The sequence below is a fragment of the Numida meleagris genome, chromosome 5 (assembly GCF_002078875.1).
Source record: "Numida meleagris isolate 19003 breed g44 Domestic line chromosome 5, NumMel1.0, whole genome shotgun sequence".
NCBI lineage: Eukaryota > Metazoa > Chordata > Aves > Galliformes > Numididae > Numida > Numida meleagris.
Window position 1 is genome coordinate 71195820 of NC_034413.1, and position 27886 is coordinate 71223705.

General features: G+C 41.6%; 1 protein-coding gene across 9 annotated transcripts in view; it reads left to right on the top strand.

Annotated features, from left to right (window-relative positions):
* Positions 1168-27886, top strand: part of PKP4 (plakophilin 4) — a 64103-nt gene continuing 37384 nt past the window's right edge. For 2 of the 9 annotated variants that reach the window (XM_021397567.1, XM_021397565.1), the window contains exon 1: positions 17482-17616. Coding sequence is in view for 3 of the 9 variants with exons in the window: in XM_021397563.1 (XP_021253238.1) it covers positions 17488-17616; positions 26377-26489 (242 nt within the window). In the remaining 6 variants the exon portion in view is untranslated. Of the gene's footprint in view, positions 1187-12156; positions 12179-17481; positions 17617-26376; positions 26490-27886 lie in introns of those variants that run through there. The other 7 variants (XM_021397568.1, XM_021397566.1, XM_021397563.1 and 4 more) reach the window with 6 other exon arrangements.

A 27886-nucleotide genomic window follows, 5' to 3' on the forward strand; every position in this document is an offset into this window, starting at 1 on the left:
CGCTGAGGCGGAGCGCCGCGGGCACGTGCGGGCGTTGGGCGCCGCGGCCCTCTCCGCACAGCGCCGCGCGCGGACCTTTGCACCGGGCTGTGCCACGCCGCTCCGGGATGGAGGTCTGGCCGAAAGGTGTGGTCGGCTCTGCGGTAGCGCTGCCTCGTTCCGTGGCGTTTCGGCTCCTCCAGCGTTCTCTCTCTCTGTTTTTTTTGGATAATTTGCACTTTAGAGGTCAAGAGAAGACGGCGATAGTTACGTTTTCCCCTTCGATCGAAAAGCTGTATTTTCGGGGCGAACACCGAAAATTGTGCTGAGCTGAAAATACGGGCGCGCGAGAGGTCCTCGTTTGGCCTCTGGGGACGCGCCGCTTTGGCCCCGTCCGTCCCGCGGGCACCGCGCGATGCCGTGCTGCGGCTGCTGCTCCCATCGCGGCGGCACCGCGCCCCGCGCAGCTCAGCCCGCGGCAGCCTGCCCCTGAGCGCTGCCGTGCCCCCGGGAGCGCCGTCCTGCCGCTCGGGTAAGCGGCTGTCAGCGGGTCCTGGTGAAGCAGAGCGGCGGATGGGCCTTCTCCGACAGAAATGTCTTTTTTCCTCCTGTCGTGCTAGGTGTTGTAGGCAAATGGTAATTGCAAGGGGGTATTGGGTTGGTAATGGGAGTTCTGCTGTAAAACAGCAAGTTGTGTGAGTATTCCCCTGAAAGTGGGCAGCATTCACTCTAATTTTTCTTAGAATATGCATGTCTACATAAGGTAGCATAAAAAGGGAAAGCCAAAAGCTGTGGCAGTTATAGTTGTTGATTGTTATTATTATTTATTTTAATAATACTACTCAGGATCCTGTTATAATAGATGGGCAAGTTCAGTAGCATAGTGTTAACACAGAGGATGGTCTGACGTGTTACTTAGTTCAGTCTCATTTACTAGCAAGACATCAGTAGGGTGCGTTTTCAGTTATCTTTTACATTGAACATTGGTATGTGCTTCATGAAAATGATGGTGGCCTTAATTAGTGAGTGGCGTCAGGTGGTTAGTGCTGGAAATGGGCATGCATTGTGGAAGGACCGCTCTGTGTTCCAGCAGATCAGGAAGCATAAATAAGCTCTCTCAGCATTTCTGCTTTGCTTTATGTAGTTGTTAAAATATATGCTCAGAGATTGGATGGCTACAGTAACTTCAGTAACTTTGAATGGCTTTGTGAGTACTGCCTTGATTTTGCTTGTCTTTTTTTTTTTTTTTCCAATTGTGCTGAAAATGAGCAATTTCTGCAAGTGTTTCTCTGGTTGTTTCTTTACTGGGTGCAAGAAAGCCCCTGTTCCAGGGTCTGGGTGAGCAGTGAGAGGCTGTTGTTACAAGCAGAACAACAGTTGAGTTTGTTACCAGAATATAGTTACTGTGATACCACATAGAAAAGTCCCTTGAAAAGCAGGCGTAGCTTTAGGGGGTTTGTGGGAGGCACTTGAGAGCAATGCAAATCGGGCTAACAGCAGGCTCACATCTCCCATGTACGTTCTTAGTATTTTCAATCAAGTCAGTGACTGGGTTAGCACCTGTGTGTACCAGAAGCTTCTCTCACTCCTCTCAGGTTCCTCCCAGGGCCGCTGGAGCAGAGCAGCCCCGCGGGGGGTGAGGCCCAGTGTCACCTGCTGTACCCGGTGTGCTGCTCTGTCCCCAAGGGTGGCCCTGGCTGTGCCCTGGGGTGAAGGACAGCTGGAAAGGTGAGCTGGGAGCAGCAGCAAGAATGGTAAGGTTTGGTGGGAAACATCTTGTAAGAGTTACTGCAGAAAAAGTGCTTTGTTGCCATGTGTAAAAAAGCACTGCGCGTCTCTGTGATTAACTCCTGCTGCAGTGGCTCCAACTTCTGGAATTTTCAGGAGTGCTTGCCTTAGTTTCTGATTTTCTTTCTTTTTTTCTTTCTTTTAATTCTTCCCCTCTCCTGCTCCACAGTGAAAATAAGCTAGCAACTCGTTATGAATTGGACATGTCCTGTCTCTCCAAGGGAAACGGGAACTGATTTGAGGCTCCCTGGCAGTGTGGAGCTGAGCGAGCACAGCTCTGTGTGCACGGGGATGGGGAGTCGGGCGTGACAACGGCGTGTGCACGGCTCACGGGCACTGCTCTCTGCTGCTCTGCCATGGTCCCGAGCCCTGCTGGCAGGGAGTGGCTGGGGCACGACGCAGAGGGCAGTGGGCCGGTTTCGGCTGCTAGCGGCCTTGTTGGTGCCCCGGTGCACGGGATGACCTCCATTGTCCTCCTGTACAGCAGAGTACCTGCCTGTTCTTTGGGGGAAGCTCATGGAAGGAGCGGGGGGCAATGAGGGCAGCCAGGAGCTGTCCCCAGTCACCTTCCAGGGCTGTGGTGTGTGCAGAAGCAAAGTGTGGCCTTGTGACAGCTGCGGCCAGCTTTGGCTTCCAGGCCTCAACTCCTCTCCCACTGGTCGTCTCTTCATCTTCGCCCTTAGCACCTCGCTCCTTCCCCCAAGGAAGGGGAGCCACATGCTTTTCAGGAGGAGGGAAGTACCACTTCATTTTCAGTCAATTGATGTGATGTTGTTGTTGTTTTGTTCGTTTGTTTTATTTTTAATAACGAAGGCCCCGAAACTATTACTGAAAGGAGAGGCTTAAGGTGGAAGTTCCCTCCATGGCAACTGGCAGCATTTTGGCAGCGCTCTGAGCCACTGGAGCACAGGGCGCACCTTGGGCATGTGCCTGGGCTGGGGCAGGTGACGTGCAGCACCCGCTCTGAGTCAGCTCTTGCCGAAGGGCTGCGGCTCCAACCAGTTGGGCTGGTTTGCTGTGGCTGCCAGGAGTCAGCGCTGAGCGGGAGCCGTGGTTGGAGCGAGCCGAGGGGAGCTCGCTGCCTGCCTTTACCTTTCCAGGCCTCACTGCATCCCTCTCGTACGGGCAAAGGAAGACAATAGAACGTTAGGGAAAGTCAAAAAGTTAGGGAAAATCCACTCTTAGTGTTTTGGTATTTTTAAACAAGATGGCTTTCTAACAATTTTCTTGGGTTTTTTTTTTGTTTGTTTTTAAGTTCAGATACTTTCAATATACATGCATTTTTTCCCTATTACTGTTTTCTTCCCTCCAAACAGAAGAGCTAAATAAAGTACTCCTGTCAACTTTTCTAGTTACAAAAGGAAAAAATAGCAAAATACTGCTTTTCTCCAAAATGTCTCCATGGTCATCTCTCATGGATCTTTCTTCCCGCCCCTCATTCTTTAATTTGCATAGCACTGGAAAATGTAGACCAGCCAACCTCCTGCTAATTGGCTTTTTCAATCAGTGTAACTATTGTATTGCCTTTATTGTAGTGCACAGAATAAAACTATGAGTTATTGCTTTTTGAGAGGGATTGATCCATTCTTCAAGAAGAATTGAAGTTAACCCTTCTTCTCTTCTCCCTTCCCACTTGGTGGGATCTATTCCTTGTAGGAGACGCGTTCTCTAGGTGCTTTAACTGAAACATAGTTTCTGTGAATCTTAAGTCAAAACTATAGCTAACCTAACGTTCTGATCAGTATATGATTAATTTGTTATTAAGGGAAGAAAGAAATCTGTTGTAAGTCCTTTGAAGAGGTACGAGCTGAAACTTGTCTGCATCGCAGCTCAATGGGGGGATTTTTAATGTAGTTACTGTTTATGCAACCATAGGCTAATAATTATGGGCAGTGAGTAAAATTTACCCTGTAGCTATTGGATCCGCAAAGCAAAGGCTTCATAGATACTGTGTAGGCTGTATAATTGGCCAGGCTTTGCTGCTTGTTGTATTTGTAAATAGGAGCTCAGAACACCAGGTCTCTCTTGCCTTAGGAGTGAGATGCATCTGAGCACTTGGTGGGAGAGCTCCGCGGCACTCACTTGGAGTGCTCGTGTCAGCTGGCAGCAGGACAGGATCCACCACGGCAGTCTGCACAGCCTCAGGTAGGTCAGTGAGCGTCCTGCACTTAGCTGGGGCCAGCTGCAGGGACGGGAGCGAGGCGAGAGCCGCCTGGAGGGGCCGAGGGCAGGAAGGTAGGGCCGCCTGGTTCTGTGCCAGGCAGGGTCAGAGGTGGCAGAGGTCAGGGGAAGGGAGGAGCTGTGCTGCACAGTGCCAGGCATTGCTGTTTGCTCAGGAGATGTTCAGCTATGAAGAAACAGGGAAGGAGATGTTGGGGGGAAAAAACTAGGTTTCTGTTTGCTTGCGTGCAAACACTTAATCTTAACAAATCTTATTCTCAACAAAACCTTGTTACAGCACGTAAGTGGTCTGAAAAGCCTTAGGCTATCGCTATGCTATACTTAAAATAAAAAAATGTGCTCAAAAGCATTTGCTTTATATGTGTTCAAATAGAAATTATCCATATCTCAATTGACACTATTTGCTTATACCATCTCTGCTGGAAATATAATGTGAGCAGGAGACTTTCCGTTTGTTGTGATTGCTGTTCTTTTCCTGCCAAAAAAAAAAAAAAAGGCTGCAGCATTCCTTAAGGAAATCTTTTCGGTTCTAAAAAACATGGTCTGTGTCATCTTGCATTGGAGTTTTATTATCGTAGAACACGTAAATTGAATATTCGTGTATTTGTGTATCATGAAGGTAAATCTAAATGGTGAAAACTAATAAACTTGTAATCATTTCTGTTAGCCTGTTCCTGTGGAACACAATGTACTAAAGCTCTTTCGTATATGGTACTGGGGGTACAGAGATGCAAAATAAAACAAACCCACCAATCTCTGACAGAATTTAAGACCAGTGACAGCTCCTTGACTTCCATGTCATTGTGACATGCTTAAAAATGGAAGTATTTCGTATCTTTCACAAAAGTGAAAACAAAATACTGTATGTCATTCCAGTTGATTTCAGGGGCTTCTGAACAAGTGAATCACTGGAGAAGCTCTGTGTACAAAGTATTACATACACATGGCACCATTCTCCGATTGTCTTTTGCAGATTCCTACTCTTGTATGGTATCTAAAGGTAAATACGGGGGTAGCTCTTAGAGCTAACGTTTTTGCTTTGTTTTTCTTGAAAAACAAAACCACCAGATTTTGTTCTTAAGAAGTAAGTTTCAAAATGTTAGCATATGGTAAAACGAAATCGCGTTAGTACTGTCATAGCGTATAAACACTACACTGATGTGCCCTTTAAGGGGTAGGGAAGTCCATACTCTGTAGAGTTAGCAAATCAAAGGACAAAATTAGATGGAATACATAGAGGAGAAGATACCGGGTAAGAGTCTTTTGGTAGTACAGAGTAACTTCATCCAGGGTGCTTGTGTCTGCCAGTAATGCTGAGTTGTTGGTCTGTGTTATTTGATACAACCTCCCTCTGAGATACAAACAATTTGCAGGTGCCTCCATCTGTTTCTTGTGTATATCCTTCATATCGAGCTTTGCCCTAATAAGTAACATAATGAAAGTAAGTTTAGCTGAAATAGAAAATAATGATCTAAGGTGGTTGATATAATGCATCCCCTTGTTTGGAAATGTATTTGGACGTGAGGTGAAAAACCTTAAATCCAGAGATTTCAGGTTGGCTCTTAGACCTGTGAGCTGTGTCCATTTCCTCCATGCTATTTGGATCATCCTTAAAGAAACCAAAGTAAGTTTCCATGGGGTTTGCTATTGTTTCTTAGCATAAATCATGGTGACAGCCTACTTCGAGACTTGTGAGATTTCACTCTAATTAAATAAGTTCTTTTCTAGAAGATGATACTTTAAAAAAAAAGCATTGTTTTGAGTTCTCTGCAGAGCAATAATACTGTTTTCAACATTCCAAGTATTCCTGTGTCAGTTTCTGCAGTTTTCTGAGGTTTTGATTTCTGGAATTAAAACAGAAAAAGGATATTATACTCTGGTAATACTCCAGATAATTTTTGCTCCAGAAAACAAGGCTTTGTGTAGCATCGTGTAGTGTCTCATTTTACTTGAACACATTCAAATTTTATCAGTCCCAGTAAGATAATCTGAGTAAAACTTAATTCATTGGTTATGTAGTACTACGCATGCGTCTTTGCCAGTTAAGATGGTTGACAGAGAAATACTAGGTTGGTAGATAAGTTGACCTATGTGCAACTTCAGTGTCAGAATGTGTCAGTGCAAACAAATATTGTCACCAACGGAGCATTTCTGCAGTAGTTGGAGTTTAGCTGCTTTATGAGTGCCTGGGAGCCCTCAGTTTCCCTAGGTTCGCTGTTTTTTGTTTTTTTTTTTTCTGGTAGTTACCAAATATGCTGTTCTATACTGATTTTTCTCATACATGCATGGTATGATGGAGCATTGTGGAGACAAAGTGCCCTGCTCTGCAGACGCTGCCCCGAATGCTATCTGCTCCTTGGGAGTGGCAGTTTGCATGTGCTGACATTGATCACGTTCTAGACAAAATGTCATCGTATGAAAGCTTATGGCAGCACCTATTCCAGTTGCATTTTGTAACTGTGGTAGTGGTTCAGAAATGCTTCATCTTGTGATCTAGGAGGTGAATGCTTTCTTTTACTTGTACAGAACGCTCTTCTTTACAAAGTCAAGAACTGCTAACGCTAGGTGTGCGAGTCCTTCAGTTTTCCACGCGTCAGTTTGAGCTAATCATTGGTTGCTCCTAACCAAGGTTTTCCACTGAAATGAGCAAGCGTGACTTCACTTCTGCTTTGTCCCTCCTTGCCAGGGATCTTCTCTAGGCTATCTTAGCTGCTTTCTCAACTTACAAATAGGCTGTAGCCTGCTGAAATTAGGTGTGCGTTGCACAGAAGTGTAGCCACACTAGAGATTTTTATCTTGGGTGCAAAAAGGCCTTCTAATACTAAAAATGGAGCTGTAGCATGTGCTTTTTTTTTCCCCCAGTATGAATAAGTGTTAACTGTGAAACTTGTGCATGGCATTCTACTAAAAGTTGTTAACCAATTAACAACCAACTATGAAACCTTTGGCAATTTATAGCAGCATTGAACAGGAGAGCGAAGATGGGAAAACAAATGAATAAATAGCAAATCAAGAAGGTTAGTTACTGTAACTTTTATTTCATTAATATTCCCACTGTACTACTTTTTTTATATTTATACTTGTCAATAGGTTTTTTTTTAAACTAAGGCAGCAGGTGAAGATCTGCATGGAATTGTATAGTCCATTGAAATTCAAAACACTTAAGTTTATTTCAAAGCACTTATTTTAAAGTCAAATTTTGGTTACAGCCAACAGATGAGTAACTGCTGTTTTTCTGCATCTTTTGCTGCAAGAATCTGGCATTTGTAATATTTACATGTTTTAAAAGATGATTCCTTACAGAATACTAAAAAAAAAAAATAATCTGAGAAACACCTCATATTCTGTGTTCCTTCAGAATATTTTTCCTTTGTTAAACATAACATTTAGAAAGATCCTGCAATTCAGAACTTCTTATCTGTTTTACCATGAAGTTCCCACAATTAAGCTGAATCTAATACTTGCTGATGACTGGGGGCTAAACCAGGGGATACAGAACTGCTATCTCTCCAGTTTCCTTTCCTTGAGCATCTGCTCCAGGCCGTTGTCAGCCAGCATTATTGTGCTGGATGGACCTCTGGCTTGATGTGCTTGTAGCTCTTAGATTCTCACGGGTACGTGAGTCTACTCATCATGCATTTGATTTTTGGGCTTTTTCAGTCTCTGTTTGAGACAAGACAATCCAAGCTGGGACAGTGCTTGTATCTGAGGATATGATACTATTTGAAATGTAACATTTTCTTGTTTTAATGCATTGAATAATCTCTTGTGCAGTGCATAGAGTAAGCAGATGTATTCACACTATTACTGGTGACTCCATTTGCCATTTCAAAGGACCTTGCTGATGGACAGGCTAATATAGTCCAGAGTTTAGATGCCCCATTAGTGTTGTGTTTCATTGTTTGGGGTTTTTTTGTGTGTGTAAATATGAAACAGTTTGGTGTGATGGGGTCTCACAATGTAATGCGTTGAATCTTAAATGGTGTACAAATGCAAACAGATCTGTGGTTTTAAGTGCACATCAGCTTTCTACTTCTCCTTGCAGGTGTAGTATATTCCTTCCAGTACGCTAGAAGGGGACCTCAAAACACTGTATGATGCGGTGTTAATGGCTAACTTTATTTCCTTGTTTTACATAGGAATGTGTATTAGGAGATTCGGTGACTGTGCATCTCACCTGGCCTAAATCAAGTTCATTTCACCTAGATCAAAGAATATGTGGATGTCCTACATTTCACAGCGTAGGACTTGTGTAGATTTGTACTTTGTCTTCATATGGAAAGGTGATTTACGTGTGCACATTTACTTTGGTAGGGGGCATTCTGTGCCTCCCCAAATAAGCTATCATTTATCATGGCAAATACAGCTGTGTTCCTCTTGTGCTCCTTATTTTGGGTTGGTCACAACAGCTATGGTCTTGACCATTTTAACTAGCTATATGCTGAGCAGACAGGATGAGGTCCCCATTTTATTCCAGATGAATGTAAAATGTGAATTCTTACCATAAGACTAGCAGAATGAGGTACAGTAGCTTGAACTAATTATTTTCAAACGTCAGTTTGCACCTTTAAACTTGGAGTATCAGTGTGCTGCTTGTGAGGTCAACTGAGAGTCCTAAGTGAAAGATAACTGGTTTGTCCATTTTACTGAAAACTTTGCAGATTGTTTCATCTCTTGCAAGGTCTGGGGTGAGGTCTCAAGTTAGGCAGGTTAACTTCAACTTCAGTTTGGTTTGCAACTCTGGTTTTCCCAGAGAAGCTGTGGATCCCCATCTCTGGAGGCATTCAAGGCTAGGTTGGATGGGGCCCTGGGCAGCCTGATGTAGTGCCTGATACAGCAATCAGCAGCCCTGCCTGTGACAGGCAGGTTGGAACTGGATGATCTTTGAGGCCTCTTCCAATTCAAGCTGTTCTGTGATTCAAACTCATTACCTAATATCACTGTCACAGGCCTGGATCCTGTAGGATGTCAATTGTGAAGATTTTGTGTTTAAATTTATTGTGGTTGCTACTTGCCAGCAGGACCCTGTAAGACACGAACAGGAGGTGTATGACTTGGTCTGTTTATCTTGATGGTATGTGAATGGCACGAGTGCACCTCTGTCAGAAGAAAAGTCAGCAAACTTTCTGTGCAGAAAATGCTCAACTGTGTGTGGAACCTGAATGTGTGATTCTAAAAATTCTGTGGATGTCCAGATGTGCTTGTCATTGTTATAATGCTACAGGTGAATGCTAAATGCAGGAATGTAGGCTAATAGGCCTAGCTATTATGTGAAACTATTTGTATATATTTTATTTAAGAACTCTAATTAAAATGGTCCTGCCACAGTGTGAAGGCAAGCAGATCACCATGATATTGACCTTAACGTTTTCCAGCAGGAAGTGAATCAAAACTATACTGACTGTAAACACATCCCAGAGGAGCCGACTGCCTTCTGCTGGTTTAACTGGTGTGATTTAAGTAGTTTGACTTCCTTTGTGGTAGATGCTATTATATTTGTATGCCAAGGTACACTTTTGCCTTAAGAAAAGATGAATTGGATGTAGCAGTGTGATAACCCAGAGCAGAGGAGGCTGGGGGGAGGCCATGGGGCAGCCCTACAGCCCCATTTGAAAAGGAGATTTCTGTAGGCAACTTGATTTTTCTGTTACAACTTTCAGGCTTGAATTTCTTAAGTAGGTAACCTATTTGTAGGCTTAGTTGCTCTTTAGTTACCATATGTGTGGAAAAACCTGCACTCCACCATTAAGGTGATTGATTATTCACACATAAATGGGTCTAGAAAAGCAGGACATTAAGAAGCAAAAGCTGTCAGTGGTATTTGTTTTTGATAGAGACTTCACCCTAAAGTTTTACAGAGGTTGCCACAAGCCTCTTTCTCTTCTTTGCTGTTGGAGATTCACTAAGGTGCTTAATGGTTGTGCTGTGAGACCTGTCCTTTCCCAAGTGAAGGAATGCATTTGTGTGACGGGTTACGATACAGACAGTCTCCAGAGAGATGACATCTCTGTAAGGTTCAAAGCTGATAACACAACTATTCCTGTCTTTGGAGTTTTGCTTTGATCACCGTGTCTTAAAATTTGTTGACAGATTAATTCATGAATTTATAACTAATAAATTGGAAATATGATGACAAAATCTTTTGTAGAGACACAGAATGAGTAGCTTATTAAGGAGAACTTTCCTGTTGAAATTTTAGCTTTGAGCATGTTATACTTGGCAAGGCCCCAGGTCTTTCCATCTGTTGCAAATAGGCCATCTCCGAAGTTAGGTCATCAGTTCATCAGAATTCAGTGGGAAACCTGAAGGTCATACTGCTGTCTTGGTGAATGACGTTTTTCTTTTGTGAAGACTTATCCTAAAAATCTGAGAAATTTAAGACATTTCATGTAAATAAAACATGATGTTCTACAGCTGATTTCCTCTTAGGTTACTGACCAACAAATTAAGAAATACGGATATGGTATTACCTCTGAAGTACCTCCGCGTTTACTGGTATGAATCTTTTGATGACTAAGCAGTAAGTGCTGGTGCTTTAAGGCTATTATGAGAAAAAGAAAAGTATGACACTGACTAGCACGCATCTGTTGGTCTTTGTTTTTCTGATTTGCTTTTATTTCGTTTAAAAACAAAATTTTGATTAAGAATCTGTAGTTCTAAGCTTCAGCTTCACTGGATCAAAGCGACCGTGGTGAATTTAAATTGTACTTAACCCAGTTTTTTAAGACTTGATTTTTGCTAGCTAGACTTGTTGCTTCATTTGCCATTTGGATTTGTCCGTTGAGTGTAGGGCTGAATATATGTAGAAAGCTGCCTGTCGATTTTTATTTGTTTTGGCCAGGAGTGGAGCGGTGCAGGTGACAGCTGTGGGGCAGCACGGAGCAGCCCTCCTGCTGCGGCCTGGGGGCTGGGGGCAGCGGCCAAGGCCTCTCTCTGGGGCAGCTTTCCCGATGGTGCCACGGCATTGCTGGAACCGGGAGCAGGCGCGGTCTGGGTGTGGGACAGCCCGGTCCCATGCTGCACGGTGAAGACAGACCCTGGCCCGTCCGTTTTTGCAGCATGCTTGCAAAAATCCCAGTCTTGTATCTGTGCAGCACCCCCAAGAGGTGCTAACTGGCGATGAGTATGCAGCAAGTGACCAAGCTGGTGCCATGGTTCTGGCACATAAGAGTACTACCAGTTTTTCTTAGCTTATATGCTTTATACTTCTATTCTCAACAGCAATTAGAAGTAGTGGTGGTGGCGACCTTGCTTTTGAAGGCATTGAAAGCTACAAGCTCTCTTCTCCGAGCTAAGGCCAGGCTTCCTCGCGCTGCCCCTGGCCTGGGGCGTGGGCCAGGCCTTGAACGTGCAGCGTGGCCACGTGGGGCCCTGCGCCTGACCCACCGCAGCCACCAGCACCAGGCATCGCAGTGGAGGCCTTGCACAGCTCCTCCAGCACGGGGCCCCAGGGCAGGGCCAGCGGCACCATCCTGCAGCGGGCAGCTGCCAGGTGTTGGCGGAGCTCTGGGCCCCGCGTCCCCTCACTGGGCTGAGGGCCGAAATGACCCAGAAAACCACAGATGTGTTATCCCATCAGTACAGCTCGAGTAAATGCTATCTCTTAAGGTGACTGTAAATGAGAAGTTGAGGTACGTCTGGATTTTTCCGTGTGCAACAAAACTGTTGGCATGAACTCTTCTGTTCCTTAGCAGGAGGACGTTGGCAAGCGGCATCAGTATTAAAATTGGGCAAGGATGGGACATGGTGGTGACGAGGCTTGTGTTTACCTCTCCATATTTGGGCATGTTGTTCTGAAGTTTGCATTAATAGCCTCACTGAAATCTATTTTTAAAACATATAAAAAAAAGATTCTAAAAATGTTTGTCAGAAGGTGTGTTGAGAGCTATTTGGAGTTAACCAGCACTTACTGTAGAGAAAGAAGTTACAAACTGTACTTGCCACTGCGAGCAAGAAACTTTAATCATTTCTTCAGTAACATCTTTTATATGCAGATGTTATATTCCAACTATGTAATGGAGATGCTTCTCATTTACTTTTTCTTGTGTTTCTGTTGGGCAAAAAAATAGGAACTGTGTATACTCCTGTGAAAGAGAAGAAGTGTATGGTGGATTTTTGAGCCCTGTTTGTGCCCCTCCTTTGCTGGGCCTGTTGAGACAACATTCGCGCAGTTGCTGCCAACTTTACCTATCTGGTCCTATGCAAACTTAACCAACAGAGAACTTATTAGGTGAGCATTAAAAGAAAAGAGAGGTGAAACCTTTCCAATCCTCTTCCGTGCCTTTGAAATGCCCCATTTAAGAAATTTTGGATTCAAAACTGTCTTACAAACAGGGAAACAAAAAATGCAATTAGGTGGATCCTGTTAATTCCTGTAATTTGCTCTGCTGCATATGGTATTGAAAAGATAACTAATAACTGGCATAAGTAAGATGTTTCCTTTTTTGTCTAGTACAAATGGTGCATGTAAAATTTTCAACTCCTGTGGTATTGAGGTATGGATGTTTCTTGTTTATTTCTCACCTTAAAGTAGGAGCTGGTTTAGTACTGTTTTCTGCTGATGGGTATTCAGGCTTTGCTTGGCTTGGGGTGCTCCTTGCTGTTCCTTACGTCGGTATTTGGAGTTCAGTTCAATATCAGCTCTCTGAAATTGTATACATTTTTATGAAGCAAAAGTAAGACATTCTAAAAATGGAAAGGTATGCCTCTAACTGCAATTACTGCTTGAGCATTATATGAAATAGCAATCTTGCAAGTCTGGAAGTGCATTCTTTTCTGCTGTTGTCATCCATGAGTGCATTTCCTGAGTTATTATATTGATGTTTTCCTGGACTTGCCTGCTCCTGCTTGCACTATGCTTTTTCTGTTTTGAAAGTGGAAATCCCCTAAACCAGTAATTAGTTGTTGAATTTTGAGACTAAAAATTGTGCAATTCTCCAACTACTTCATGTCACTGAGAGGATTTGCTTTTGATAGCTGTGTTTTAGAACCTTCATTTTGAGCTTCATGTTAAAGCATGGTGAAACTAACTGATCATGTTTGTAACTTTTTTTGGTAGTAAATAGATTTGCTCATTTAAATATATTGGTATTGTCAGGGATATCTAAATCACAGCTGTGAGATGGTCCAGAGGAGCGGTTCAGATCTGAGGTCTGTGTCGTCTTAAAGGCACAGGAGCCTTGATGACTTAAACTGGTGGAAACTCTACTTATTGCCAAATGGCTTGTTACACTACCTGTGTGAAGCCTAAGACATCCTTCAGATGACAAGGATTCTTCTTTTTTAAGGCAAGCTACAAACGGTGCCCCAGGCCTTGAAAGATGCGATCGTAAATACACGCTTATTCAAAATGATCATCTTGCTATACCTGTCCGATCTCTTCTTTCGAATAGTTAGCTTGAAAGCTATAAAAATACTCATGTTGTGAGCATGTTCCAGCTGGGTATTTGTAGATGCAGGATCTTGCCTGCTCACTAGAATGAAGTTAAACTACGTTACCATCGGCCAGAAAAAAAAAAGCCTGTGTTTTACTAGGAGCCCTAACAAATACTTGTTTATCCAAAGCCTAGGCTGACTCTTTTTAACACTTCTAAAAGAACATAGCACCAGATATCTTTTAGACTCAAATGGACTTTGAGAGAGAAGGATGAAGGAGAAAATAAATCTTGAAAAGATAAAGGAGTGAAGAAAAGGCTAACTTCAGCAATGAGGTAGTAAAACTCATGTCCTACATCTCTCAAGTCATGTGTCAGTTGCACAGCGTATTCTTTTATTACTGAGGAACTCAGTTTGCACAATTGTTTGGCCATTTTTTTATGCGTCATTTTAGAAGTCAATTTCTTCCAAGTTTTCATCAGATAATTAAATCCATGTGCACAGAACTTCTGCGCTACCAATGTCCATAGAGAAAGGCCATGCCTTAAGAGAATGTTTAGCCTTCTGTGTGATATTTGAAGTATCTTGACTCTTGCTGCGTCTGGAAATTTTAAAGCCTTTTTTAATTGAAGTGCTTGAGGTTCTTTTATATAATCCATTTTTTTCATTGCTTTTGTCATCTGTGCAAGTGGATAAATTGTCGAGGATTTTTAGTGCTAAGGTGTTGCTTGTTGTTTTCCTCATGTTCCTGCCATGTGGTACATACCGTCAGTCTATACTAGTTGACTCTTCATAAGAATTGCGTTGCCTCTTCAGCAGGAATTGCTTTGGCTTTTATTATGCTTTGGCTTCAGGTCAGCAGTAGGAGGCTCAGAAACAGGGAACAAAGGCAAGGAGAAAATTCAAGAGTATCATGAGAATAAAGCAGGCAAGAGGAATATGAAAGGAAGCGAGCAGGAAGCTATGGGGGAAAAAGTACCACTTTAACCATCTTGCAGAGAAAATAGAAAGGTCTGGGTTCTCCTGCCCGCACCACAGGGACAGGGATTGCTCTCACAAAAATATTGGATATTGCTGTGAAAACAGCAGGAGGGGCAGTGAAAGGTGGGGAGCAGAGACTAGAGAGAGTGAGGATTTGAAGCATGGGTTCCTACCCTCAGTTCAGTGATTTCTTATATTTCTTCTTTCTCCTCAACCATGTATTCTGGTTCCTTCCTTTCATCGATGATTATATGGCCACAAGATCAGCTGGGACAGGAAAATACCACCCAACTCCTCCCACCTTGGGAGAGCAGGGGGAAGGAAGAACGGAGAACAAGCATAGCTTTGTGTTGAATCAGCTCAATAGACCTATTTGCTTTGCAGCTGTTTATTTGAACAGACACAAGAGAAAGAAATACCCATTTTGGCAACTTAGAACTTAACTGCATGCTTGGAGGTCCAGTGGGAAAACCAGGACTGGCAAGCTACTAAAGAGAACTGATGAATCTGCTCCGTCGTGTTGCTGGGAGCCAAGGAGTCTGCAGCTTTTATAGAAAAGGAGAATGTCTGGGAGGTTGTCAGGATCCAGTGCTTTCACGTGTTGGGTAAACAAGCTAAGCGTACACAGTGGAGGCAATAGGCATCCTCTGCAGAGACAGTGAAGCGTTTACTCCAGCAAGTCCAGGCAGCTGTCTCTGCTTCGTTTGTACTGGTCCATCTTTCTGCACCGTTTCGTGAAACCATTTAAGGAGCTTCCATAGTAAAGAGGAAGGGAAGGCCGCCATTTTTCACAGTAAGTGTAGGGCATTTCAGAGTACAGACTTCAAACTGAACGGCTTTACTTGTTTTTCTTGCTTGCTTCTAGTTGGAAAATCCAGCTGACAGCTAGATGGTCAGCATTTCTGTTCTTGTGTCTTTTAAGGGAGAACTTCAAACTTTGGAGCAGGCGTTAGGAATTCAGGTGAGATCCTTTCCTCCAGCAGTGTGCTGGATGGAGGCGTAGCAGCTGGCGCTGTGCTCTGCAGGCAGTGCTGGCAGCGTGGCCCCGTTCTGCACCGTGCCGCCCAGCTGCCCCAGCAGGCAGCGAGCATTCTCCTGGGTGAGGTGGGCTGTGCACCTGGCTGCGTGTAGGATCCAAGCCAACAGATGGCTCATCTTTGTATCAAGGTTAGAAAATCGATAACTTTGCCAAGGAAAGTGTTAATTGAAAGGGCAGCAGTTAAAACAACTGTCTGTCTGGTAAGGCATAGCTCTGTAATGACACCTCTTAACACTGACACAGAGGTACAGTTAATTACTAGTGAAGATAGAAGGTTAATTTGATTACTGTTCGTCTGATTTTTTTTTATTAATACAAACTCAATGTTGGGTATGTTTCCTGATCAGAGAAATGTCCATACCTTCCAGCTAGTCCAGGTATCCCTTTCCTTGACTGCATTGCTACAGAAACTTACTACAGACAGTTGGCAGAGCATCTAGTGCAGTGTCACAGTGGGAAGAGAGCGACCAAATAAATTACGGAAGAGGAAAAGCTGAGATTACCACATCAGTGAATGTTACATTGTATTTTTGTACAGATTTTTAGTTGGTCTGAGTTTAAGTATTCATTTAGACCCTGTACTTAGAAAGTGGTGGACATTATAGCTTGACCTTTCTATGCTCGTCTCTTCTTTCTTTTTTCCTTTTTTCTTTGAAGTAGAAAAGTACAGTACTTTTCTCCCCCTTCTGCCTTACAGAGAAGAAAATCAAGAAATCTCTTTAGTTTGATGAAATAAGTATTACACTGTTTTTAATGTTTTTAGATATCTCATGTCTTATCTCTTGTAACCTATAGTTAAACCTTCAGAAAGAGCTGAAGATGTAGAAGTATGACCATGATGGTATCTAAATATTTCACTGAGCTAAAGTTACAGGCATGTATAACTCTATCTAATGGAGATATTAGTGCTGCATCTTTTAAAAATTATTTGGTTTAATTTATTATCTGTGTTTTGTGTTTCTCCTGAAACATAGTGGGTGCTCCACTGGTTGCAGTTCAGGTCAGGACACACTGGGATGTGTCCCACAGTTGTAACTCATGAGGGCTTTTGAGGTTTGGCCTTCTGATCTCTTAACAAATGTTTCCTAAATTAAGGAAGAGCTTGACTGTGTAGTTTCATTACTTCATGATATGCGTGCAAACTTAACAGTCCATTTAGAAAGCTGGAGTGCTGAGTTGTCATAAAAGAGCTGTGGAAAGTGAGTTAAAATTTCAGGTAGGACCTGGGGAATCCAAACATGTTCTGCAATTCTTCGGGTCACTACGGCTCAGTGAAAGAGTTGACTCTTACTTAAAAGATTAGTTTTTCTTTTCAGAATCTTATAGTTGAATCTGTTGCTTTGGCTCTTCAAAACCTTACTACTTAACCATCAGAGCACTTTCATGTTATGCTCTCTGTAATGCTGTTGAACTGTTTCTTCTGGCAACAAGGGTCTTTGACCCTTTAGATGTGTGTCAGGCTTAAGGTTAGCTTGTGACATCTTGTTGTGGCTGCCATTGTATTAAAAGATTGAAATGAATAATAATGTTCTTGCAAAAATGGACATGCATGGACAGATACTCATTTGGTGATACTTGGCAAGCCAAGTAGTATGTAGTATCATGTATAACATACTACATGCAAACCACGTGATAGCATTTTACATGTATTCTCCAAGGATAAGTTTGGCACTGGTTGCGAGGCAGTCACCTTCAGACATACCCAGCACAGAGCAAACCCACCTGGGCAGCTGGAGCCGATGCCGTGGCTGCTGGCCGTGCCATGGGCAGGGAGCAGAGGCACGTCATAAACATCAAGAAGACAAGATCAACGCAAGCATAACACTAGTATTCATTATGCATCTTGGATTTTGCTACATTTAAAAATACTACATTGTAATAGTTATTAAAATAATTTTGCTGCCTGGTAATGTCTGCCCTCCCCTTCTGTTCTGTACTTCATTCTGATTTCAGTTTGTGAAGATGAAGCACAGTAATAGCAACCTATGTTGATCTGAGCACTGTGAAGTTCTCTGCTATTTTGGTTAAGTTAGAAAAGGTTTTTAGGAAAAAATGAGTATATGTAATCCTAAAGACTTGTGTTTTCTTAAACATCCCTGGCAGAAAATGTAAACTATTTTAACATGTTTTTTACTGCAGGCGAAATGCCAGCCCCTGAGCAGACCCCGATGGTGGAAGAGGGGCTGCCGCAGACAGCGCAGGAAACTTCCACCAGCCCAGGAATGGAACCGGAGGCCACTGCCACTACCATTCTAGCTTCTGTAAAGGAACAGGTACGTGCTTGGTTTTAGTAGTTCAGAAATCTGCTGTTTCAGATTTAACCATCATTTTTTTTACTGCGTTGCTGGAAAGAAACGTTGTTTCTGAAATTTATTTCCTACTATTAGTGTAGTATATTTTATAGGTCAGAATACTAGAATCTGAAAGGGATCATTTAACTGCAGTAAACAGAATCATCATTGTGGTATTCAGCATCCACTGCAATGTGTGCACTGCTATAAATCAGGTTTGAGATGCGAGTTTATTGTTTCAACAAAAATGTAGGGAAGATAATCCACCAACATCGTAGAATTGATGCGACGCCGAGAACCAGACCCTTTTGTCCATCCTACAGATTTGCGTACAATGTTTTACAAAGAAACATACGAACTAAAGATTTTAATAGTGGGGGAAAAAAAAGTGAATGATTTGGCTTTCATTGTCAGAGTAATAGATAAAGATCATCTCTCTTGGTTTACAACATAAATTGTAACTTACAAGTCTCAGAATGAATTTGTTTTGTTTTCTGTTTCAGAAATCTTAAGATAAAACACTACACAATGCAGCTCTGGGTGTAAGCACTTGACACATTATTATTTGTCCATTGTTAATATTAAAAATAAAAGGGAGAGGGCAGAGGGAACAAAAAGAAGGATTAGATTATACGGTCTGGATGCAAACAGAGTTTTTTACCCATGGAACCTTCAGTCTTAAATGAAAACTTTCTGCAAGGTGACAAAACTTGGATCTTCATTTTCATGGCTAAATACTAGTTTCCAAAGTTCCTGAGGTGGAAATAGGTAGCGTGTTCATTTCTCAGTGATCTTAAAACTGATCTTCCAGTGTAAGGATATTAATGCCTGAGGCTATCAAGATGTGAGTAATCGCAGTCAACTAGGTAAAAGTGATCTTGAGTCACCTCATCTGAAACACAGTTGGTCTTGTGATGTTAGCTTATCACCAATGTCAGTTAGAATTCATTTGCTTAAAGTTCATCTCTGGTGATTTGAAGTTAGTCCATTTGATTTTGTTGTGGACGAAGTACAAGCTTGAAATGGTAGCTCAGATGATGAGCTGCACTGCAGTAAAGGACAGCACTGCAATTCCGAGTGATCACCAGCCAGTAACTGCTGAGATTGCTATCCAGAGGTGCTTTTGTGCAATTTTAATGTAATATTGTTTAAACTGTACATACAGTTATGACAGCATTACCTACATTGGATTGATATATAAGTATATATAAAAAAAGGCAGTAGCTAACATATCCTTTCTTATCCAATAAACATTATTTTAATCTTTGAGAAAAAATTGACATGGAATATTTCTTCCTTTTAAAAAGGAGATTAAAACCTCTTCCCATTTTCATGGAAAAAAAAAAACTATTAGTATATGGACTATTAAGTTACTCCATTCTGATCAACGGAAAAAATAAAATTGTGTTTTAATAGTTGGTGGAACACAGACATCAAAACCGTAGTCTAACTCTGTGAAGACATAGGCATGTTAGAATGAGTGGAAGGAAGATCATGCTTCACCCTTGAAAATAATGTGAGGGCAGTAAGAACCAAACTGCAGCTTTCTGTTATTTTTTTCTGTTGATATTAATTACAGACAGACACTGACATGTTCGACACCCTTCCTGTATGGCAGGAAGCCCAGAACAGAATATTTTCCAGTGCAGTTATTTACTTTGTTAAGCTTGAAAAGAAGCTAGTGTGATGTTTACTATGGCTCAACTTCCTTTCAGTCAGGAATCTCTCTTTATTTGCAGTGGATCTGGTATTTGTACAATAGAGCTGCCACACCTTAAATTCATTACTTCAGAAAGATTTACTAGAGTGGAACCGCAGTTCAGGGGGAAAAAAAACTTTCTTCATTAAACTGTACCAAATCTTAATGTAATCAAATCTTTTAAAATTACTGCAGTGATAGTTCTGAAATAGGCACATACGTTTGTTGAGTGACTTTGTTACGCGGTGTCTGCCACAGTGGTGTATATACAGCTATATAAAAAGTTATAGTCATGAATAAGCCCATTAACTTGACAAGCCATTTCAAATAAACTCTCCATTTGTTTCTTTTTTATATGACTGCAAATCAGTTTAAAGCAACCTCGTTATCCAACTGGAGCCTGTTCCCTGAGCTTTGAACACTCCCCTCATTGGGACAAAGTTGCCAGGCAGCTGTCTAAGTCTCTTGATTACATTCTTGGGAAACAGTTATTTTCACCAAACATTAATTGAAATGAACAGCAGAATAGCAAGGAAAACAAGATTACGTACAACTTTGTCTGTGCCCTTCTGACAAAGCTTGGTGTTTAAAACAAAAATGCATCCCTACGTAGTATAAATGATGCCCCTGCCACCATCACAGTCTGATGGGGAGGGGAGCATCATTCTTTCACCAGGAGGAGCTTCTCTGTTTGCCTGACAGGTTTGGATGAAAATCGACGAGAACTGACTTCAGAGTTGCCTTTCTGGTAGTGGATTCCCGGTTTCAATGCAGGGAAATTCTAAGTGTAGCGAAGTTGAAATGTATTTCAGCCCTTTCTTCTGTTAACAGTTGCATGGATTTCATGGTGTTTGGTTTCATAGCAATTCCACAGTATTTGTTTTAGTTTTTTGTTTGTTTTTGTTCAGGGGCTTTGTTTTGCTTTTTGGAAATACAGAGGCAGCTAGCTGTCAGCTGCTTCTCTGGATGAAATTGTAGATTACTGGAACCACTGCCATTTTACAAGTGCAAGCTTTATGCTGCTAAATTTAAAATGCATTGCTTCTGAACAGACAAGGCTGAACGTGTGACTGGATGGTTTAGAATTTAATTTCCTGCTTAGCGTTAGTTTTCCTTTTCAGTGATTGGGCTGAGAGAAGAGAAGGTCTCACAGGAAGAAGTGTCCGTGGCTTCAGCTTTGAAAAGTAATGTGAACATGCTGCTTCTGACTTCTTTGTGGAGGGAGAAGCAGCTGCAACAGTGGTAGATAGATAAACCGTGTGTATATGTATGCATATATGTTATAGTTTCCTTGGTCTAGTTGTTTTTGGCACTTAAAGATAGGCAGCTTTTCACCTTTTCCTTTGTAAACAGGTGATAATAGACTGAGAATGACTGGATGTGTTTGTAGGTGAAAAATCATAAATCTCTTAGGGTTTCAAAAGTGTTTTCCTAGAAGTGCTTAATTTCCTTCAACACTTCAGTGAAAATGTTTCATTTTCTGGAACTATATTGAACCGTGTACTCACAAACATTGTAATTTACTTATTTTTTTCTTCTTTGCTGTTTAAGTAGAGCGTTATTTAGATGGCTCTTGAGATTTTTTTGTTGAAGCCATCACTGTTTCTTCTGAGGAGAAACTCCCTTTGAAGAAGGGCCTGCCTAAACCTGTGGGTACCCATGAAGTGTATTAGAGTGTGCCCCTTGTAACACTGTGGGAATACCAGCCTCTGCTCTGCAGCAACTGAGCTCTGATCAGCAGCTGGCAGAACAGTTTACTTGGCTTCAGCAGCAACTTAAAATATCCTGCGTTGTAACAAAGTTTTCAAAGAGGATGCTGCTCAAATGAAGTCACCCAATATCTCAAGTGGCATTCTTCCTTTCTGTCATTAACTAAGAATACTTTTCTATGAACTGCTTAAATTTTGATCCCTCTTCTGCTAGAGCAGCACTAAACTGTTTTACCAGACCAGTGAACAATGCAGGCATAAAAGAATTAAGGGCTTTAATGGTCTACTGCTGTTGAATACAGAGTAAGTGTAATCAGCCAATAATTGTAGCAGTATGGTTTCACAGCCTGTAAGCTGTGATTATCTTTACCCTGTCCAGTTTTATTTTTTTATTTTTTATCTTGTATTTTGGAAGCTACTGAGATACTGAGAGCATGAAAATGTGGTTGTGTGCATGAGTAAACTTTATTTTTACCAAAAACTTTAAGGCTGATCTAATATGGTTAATTAAAAGTGTAGTGTTGCCTACAGTCGACTACAGTAGAAGAAATTCAAATATCGGGTCACTGATGTAGAGTATTCAAGTTGGGACAATATTTTATTCAATGTGTTTTAGTCGGTTCCTTAATCTATGTCAGAATTACAGCAAGCGTGAGCGTGCAGGACTCGCATGGATTGTGGTGTGAAGAAAGTGTAAATGAACTGAATTTTGTTTGTCCTTTTCTGCACTTTTGTGTCCTAGAAATGTCCAAAATGTGACTGCCTTTCTTTAGCACCGTTCATACTTTCATAGGCAATGAGAGTTGTGTGGGTCTGTGTTGTATGTTGAAGTTGACTGTGAAATACTAAGTGCCGGTACAAGCATTCCTTTCAAATGCTGGCTGTGTTTCCTTAGCTGTTTTTATCAGCTCAAACTACTGGAAGGGGCTCAGCTGAATGGTTCAACAAAGTGTTATGATCAGGAAAAGATTTCGTAGTTCACGTTAGTTACTTCTCAGCATTTCTCAGAGACGGTGACATTTGGCAACTGAAGCAGCTTAGCATATCACAACGCTGCTGCGGCTTGAAATAACATCTCATCCTGGCCCTGTATTCTGCCACAGCTTGTTTCAGCAACTGTTCAGAACTGGTAGAAGCAGAGATGCCACAAGATGCATCTCTCAGTGGCATTGAGGGCATCATCTCTCTGATGTTCCAGGTGCCTGATCCTGGTCTGACGGATGAGCCAGGCCACGTGAGTTCAAGTGCTGTCTTTGCACCATCGCTGCTGATTCTTGCGTGTCTCTAGAAAGCCTCCAGTGAGCCAGCTGGACTTCCCGCCCTTTAAATAAAGTTCTACGTTACCTGTATTTTGCCAGAGGTTTCAAATCACAACAGGAGGAGTTGGAAAAAATTCTTTCTATTTTTCAACATTATGAATCTTGACTCCTCATCCTTATCCGTAGTGCTGAAGGAGAAAAGTTCCTCGTTAATGAAGATAAGAACGTTGGATCTCTGCAGCACAGTATTATCATGGAATTACATGCTTACTTCTAAATCTTTTACTGTCTAAAGCCAGCAATAAGAGAATGATAGTCTTCATGGTCTGTCAAACAAATTACATTCCCATTACTTATCTGTTTCCAAATATTTGTTTTAATAGCCAAGCATCGTGTGTTCACAGTTTCTTTTCTCTTGGCAGGGAGCCACAGGTTTGTAAGAGGAACTCATCTCTTAAATGAAGAGAGTCGTGTGTTTTCAGGATTGGTATAAATTGCCTCATCTGTGGCTTCTGGCAGCAAAGGCTTTGAAGTGCCTTCTTGAGTGAGATAGCAATATCGTTGTGGAACAATTGCTGCTTGGCAGCGGAGCTTCTAGCTCTGTTTTTGGTCAGCTGTGGTGTACACTACAATATCAGCACCCCATGCAAGGTTTGCCCCTGCTCCAGAGTGCTCTGCCTCCGAGAGGAAAGTTACAGAGCTCTGGAAGCTTGCCTGCCTGCAGTCTGAGCAATTATCTTTCCTTAGTCTGTTTCTTGAGCCATCTGTATGCGTCCTCTCCCTGCGAAGTCATTAAAAGGATAGCTTTTTTAGATAGCTCCATGTTTAGAAATATGGCCTCCGAAATGCAATGAAATTTAGGTTACAAATACAAAACTGTGGTTTTATAAAGTGACTAAGTAATTACTGCTAACAGGTGAATAGAATTAGTATTTTCTTCAATTTTGGAAGAAAAGAGTAGCTCTGGCCAGTGCATTATAATGAATGTGTTTCAGAAGATTTGGTTACTCTCATACAGTATGTAAGTGCATGCTAGCATCTGCAGATATAATTTTAGTATGCCCTTGCCACATAAACGTTCTGCAAACAAAAACAAGCATACGCTTTATTTTGCCTGTCTCCTGTCAAGTCATCTTATCACAAGCCAGTGCTATAAAAGTTAGTTAATTCTGATTTTGGTCTAGGCCAGCGGCACCTTGTATTGCCAGCTTCCAGCGCTCTATGGAGCATCCTGCATGAGGAGCACGCTTTCCCACTCCTTTCAGAGCAGCTGGCTAGAGAAACAAATCCAAATAGCTTCCTGCAAGAAGTAGTGTATTACCTGACAGGCAAGCATTAGTGGTAGGTGCTCGTTCAGAGTGCTGTTACCCCCTTCTCCAAGTTTAATGTTATCAGCATGCAACTTGCATTTAAAATAATTAAAAAAGCTTTTTGGCTTTGTGTGTTCTTTTTGTTTATTTTTATGGAACTGACTTTGGGGTCTAAAATGAAGGGCAAATAGTGGTTAATCAAGCTTAAGAGCTGGGGAAATGCAAACGACATGAAGGAAGCACACAAGGTTGTTATAAAGGAGCATATGTGCACTGATCATTTTCATAGCTTACTTAGAATTGATTAGGATTTAGTTTCCTATAATGGTCCCATCATTTAAACTGAAAGAGAAAAAGACAGGCCTAAGACTTAAAATATTCCTGCTGTAAAGAAGATGGTTCCTCTGGAGTCATCCATCTCTTATGCCTGTATTTATGCTGGTATTTAAGACCTATCAACTACAGTTACAAATACCAAAGTAAAGAAGATACATATGTCAACATCCATTTTTAGTAAAACTAAAAAGTGTTGTAAATGAACAGCTGCTGGCATTGGTACAACATCAGCAGTGCCAAGTACCCTGGGTGAAATAGGGTGGTATTTTCCTGTGCTTTTCAGTTTTTAATGTAGAATATTGGTGAGTTTTGGCTTCTTAAACGTAGCATAAGTGAATGAAGTAAAATTTATTACAGAACCATGGTTGCTGGAAGGGGCCTCTGGAGCTCCCCCAGCCTGACCTGCAGCAGTTCCTACAGCAGATGCACACAGCGTCCAGGTGGGTCTGGATCCCTGCAGAGGGGACCCCCACCTCTCTGGGCAGCTGTGCCAGGACTCTGCTGCCCACAGTTTTGCTTCCAATAGAAGCCTGAAGTTGAGCTTGACCATTGCTAACCAGTTAGACCTCCTCTGCTTTCAGCTTAGCAGTATGTTGCACTGTATGACTGCTGTTCCTCAGACTCCCTGAAATCCATCTCAGTGTTTTCTTGTGTAACATTTTTAACAATTTTTATGAATGTTCAAGTAATATTCTGTTAATATTTGATTAGAGGAGGGGAGGCGTGTCAAGTCCATGAAGATGCTAATCCTGTTTGATTGTTCAAGAGAATATACTGTTCTGTTGAAACTGTTGTGGTAGAGCAATAGCAGAAAAGTGCAGTCTTGTTCTGTGAGTGATGCTGTGTCTCGTGGTGGTGGTGGGTAAGCTCTGCACACTGGCGGCAATGAGCTTTGCCAGCCAATATTTGCAATGTGGGGATGTGTTCATTCAATTTGGTTACTGAGCTTTAAGAAGTGTTTGAAACTGGCTGCAATGATTTGTTTCTGCTGGGAGGGCAGTAGGTTCTACGGCGTATCTTTAACTGGCCTGTTTGTTGTGCAGCACTCAAGTCACACTGTCAGAAGGAGCTTTCTTTTTCTTTAACTTGTACTGAGCACCATAGCCTCCAGTTGGCTCCCTGACAAAATCAGTGCTAACTAACCTTGTATTTGGAGCTTTCGTGGAGGCAGTCTCGTTGCAGAAATCGGGAGGAGAAACGGTCTCCCATCTTCTGCAGGATGCATCTGCTTCATGGTGGCGATTCCTGCGCTCTGACCTCTCCGCCTGTGGGGCTGGAGCTGGGAGAGGCTCCTGCAGAGTGCTGGGAGCCATAGGTGCATTGCTGAGCCACGCTTGCTCTTACTGAACAGATGCACAAACTGCAAGAAATAGAGAGCTCTTCAGGGACCACTAAGGAAAATAAAGTGTTTAAGCCTCGTTCTGCGTGGTGTAAGGTGGGGAAGAACTGTTTGCATGAACTATAATCCAGGAGTGAAAGTGACTTTTATGGTATAGCAGGGCTAGCAACTAATATGTAATATAATTATGTGATATGCATTCATCAGGAAGAAGCTTATTAGTAAATTCCTTTTTAAAATTAAGAATACTTGTATTTCATTTCAATATTTATCAAAGTATTAAATAGTGATGTTCGTCTGCTTTAAATAGTATTCAACAGTTCATATAGCATTCAGGGAATGGAGAATATGAATTTGAAAAATAATACAGTTGCTCTGATAGAATCCTTATCTGTAATTAGCAAACCCTAACAGTGGAGTAAAACTTCCCTAATATCCGTTGATGGCAGTATGGATTTCAGAGTATTGCGTTTATAAAAAACAATTTCTTGTGTTTCATTTTAGTGTTGATGAAACCAAGCAGCTGCTTGTATCTCCCACGTCTTTTTGGGAGCGCAGCGTTGCAAAGAAAGCTGGTCCGGCTCTTCTGAAGGCTGAGTTTTGGTACCTTTGACCAAGAAATACAACAAAAGCTGAATGACATAGCACATCTCTCTCCTCAACCGATTTCAAATAACAGGCTTTGAATTTCTGAATACAGGAGTCAGGACATAATGTAGCTTAGGATTTGAAGTTTTGCAAGTGAAAAGGATAAAATACAGTGTTTTCCAGTACACCTCTGTTTTAAACAAAATCGAAGACTTTGTAGGCACCAATTTTCTTAAATTGTGACAACATAAGCAGATACCAAAAAATTTAATTGTGGAAGGAAAAAATCCACAAATGCTTAAACATATGTCTTTTTGTAGCAGATAATTAATATTTGCATGAATCGCTGATTTAAAGAACCATTAAATTCCCACTTTCATCTAATAGTTCCGCTGAGGAAGTCTCCAAAGAAGTAATGTGACTGTGATGAAACTGATTTTTTTTCAGAATTAATCCATACCCATTTTTTAACATCAAGAATGCTTTTCTTTTGAAATTTCAGGAACTCCAATTTCAAAGACTTACCAGAGAACTGGAGGTGGAAAGGCAAATTGTGGCTAATCAGCTAGAAAGATGTAGGCTTGGAGCAGAATCACCAAGTATCGCCAGCACAAGGTACAAGTCCCAATGACTTCACTTTCATACATCCCATAAGTTAAAGGGCCTCTTATGTCCTGTATCCATGTATTTCCACTAACAGCTGTTCACCTTCCATTAATATCTTAAGTACAAAAATATAGATTTGCTATAAAGAGTTATGAGACAGTTCCAAAAGACCTAGTCTTTGATTGCATCAATGTAAAGCTGTAATTTCTTTTAAAGTATGTCGAAATTTGTTTTTAAGATCCAGCCAAAGAGAAATGCAGTAGACGTGTAAATATCTGTGCTAGACTAACAGTGCCAGTTAAATGCAGTAATTGTGGCAATTTGTTTTTCCTGAATTAGAGACCTAGTTTCATCCAGCTCTTCTGAAATCCTTCCTCTTGTTACGTTTCTTCTCAGGAAATATCTTGCTGTAATATTGTCGTTAGCATATTTTAAGCAGTGAGAAACATGCCTAATACATTTAATGTATAATGACAGTAACTATAGTGAAGTGTTTAATTGATATTTGAGCTATGATGAGTATGCTGATTTATTTATTTCCAATTTCTTAGCAAACTTCATTCTCTTATGAAGCGCTTATACCTACATTTCAGGTTACAGCAAACTTCATTTTGGCATATACTGAGAGAATATGCTCTGACACTGATTTTTTCTTTATGACTTTGTTTCTGTATTCTTCCAGCAGTAAACTCAGGTATCGTTCTGCAGTGTTTCCTTCTGAGGTCATAATAAGTATTTCCACAAATCAGTGAAAAGTTATTCCTACAAAAACTTAACACAGTGGGCATGATTATTTGCAGTAAGGAAATAATCCCTTGCATCACCTAACACAACTGTTTCAGTTCATCGTAGTACTTGGCTTAAGTTTCATTTGACAGTATTGTTCCTAGCGTGAGAACTTCTGTATGAGAAGCTTCAAAATACTCAAAAATATTCTTTGGGCAAGACTACTGCTTTATACCCTTCTTTCTTGTCCATCTTTCCTTTAGTTATTGATCAGATTTTGTTCTGAAAGCTTAATTAAAAAAAAATCCTACAGAGGAAAAGGCAAAAGGCCTTTGTTGTTAATTAGTTGTGAATGTCAGAATGTCCGATTTCCGTGAATTTTCCTGAGTGGTATACAAGGGAAAATGTTTTCTACATCCCAGTCTAGAGAATTTGGAGAGTAAAGAGCACTACATGAATATGAGCGAGGCGTGTGTGTAGTTTTTGAAATAATGTTCAATGACTGATATCTACACAGTGAGTCAGATACCATATGGGTATGACCTAGACAGGCTGAAGTAGTGGGCCCAGGTGAGCCTCATGAGGTTCAACAAATCCAAGTGCGAGGTCTTGCACCTTGGTTGTGACAGCACCCACTACCAATACAAGATGGGGAACGTAAGGATTGAGCGCAGCCCTGC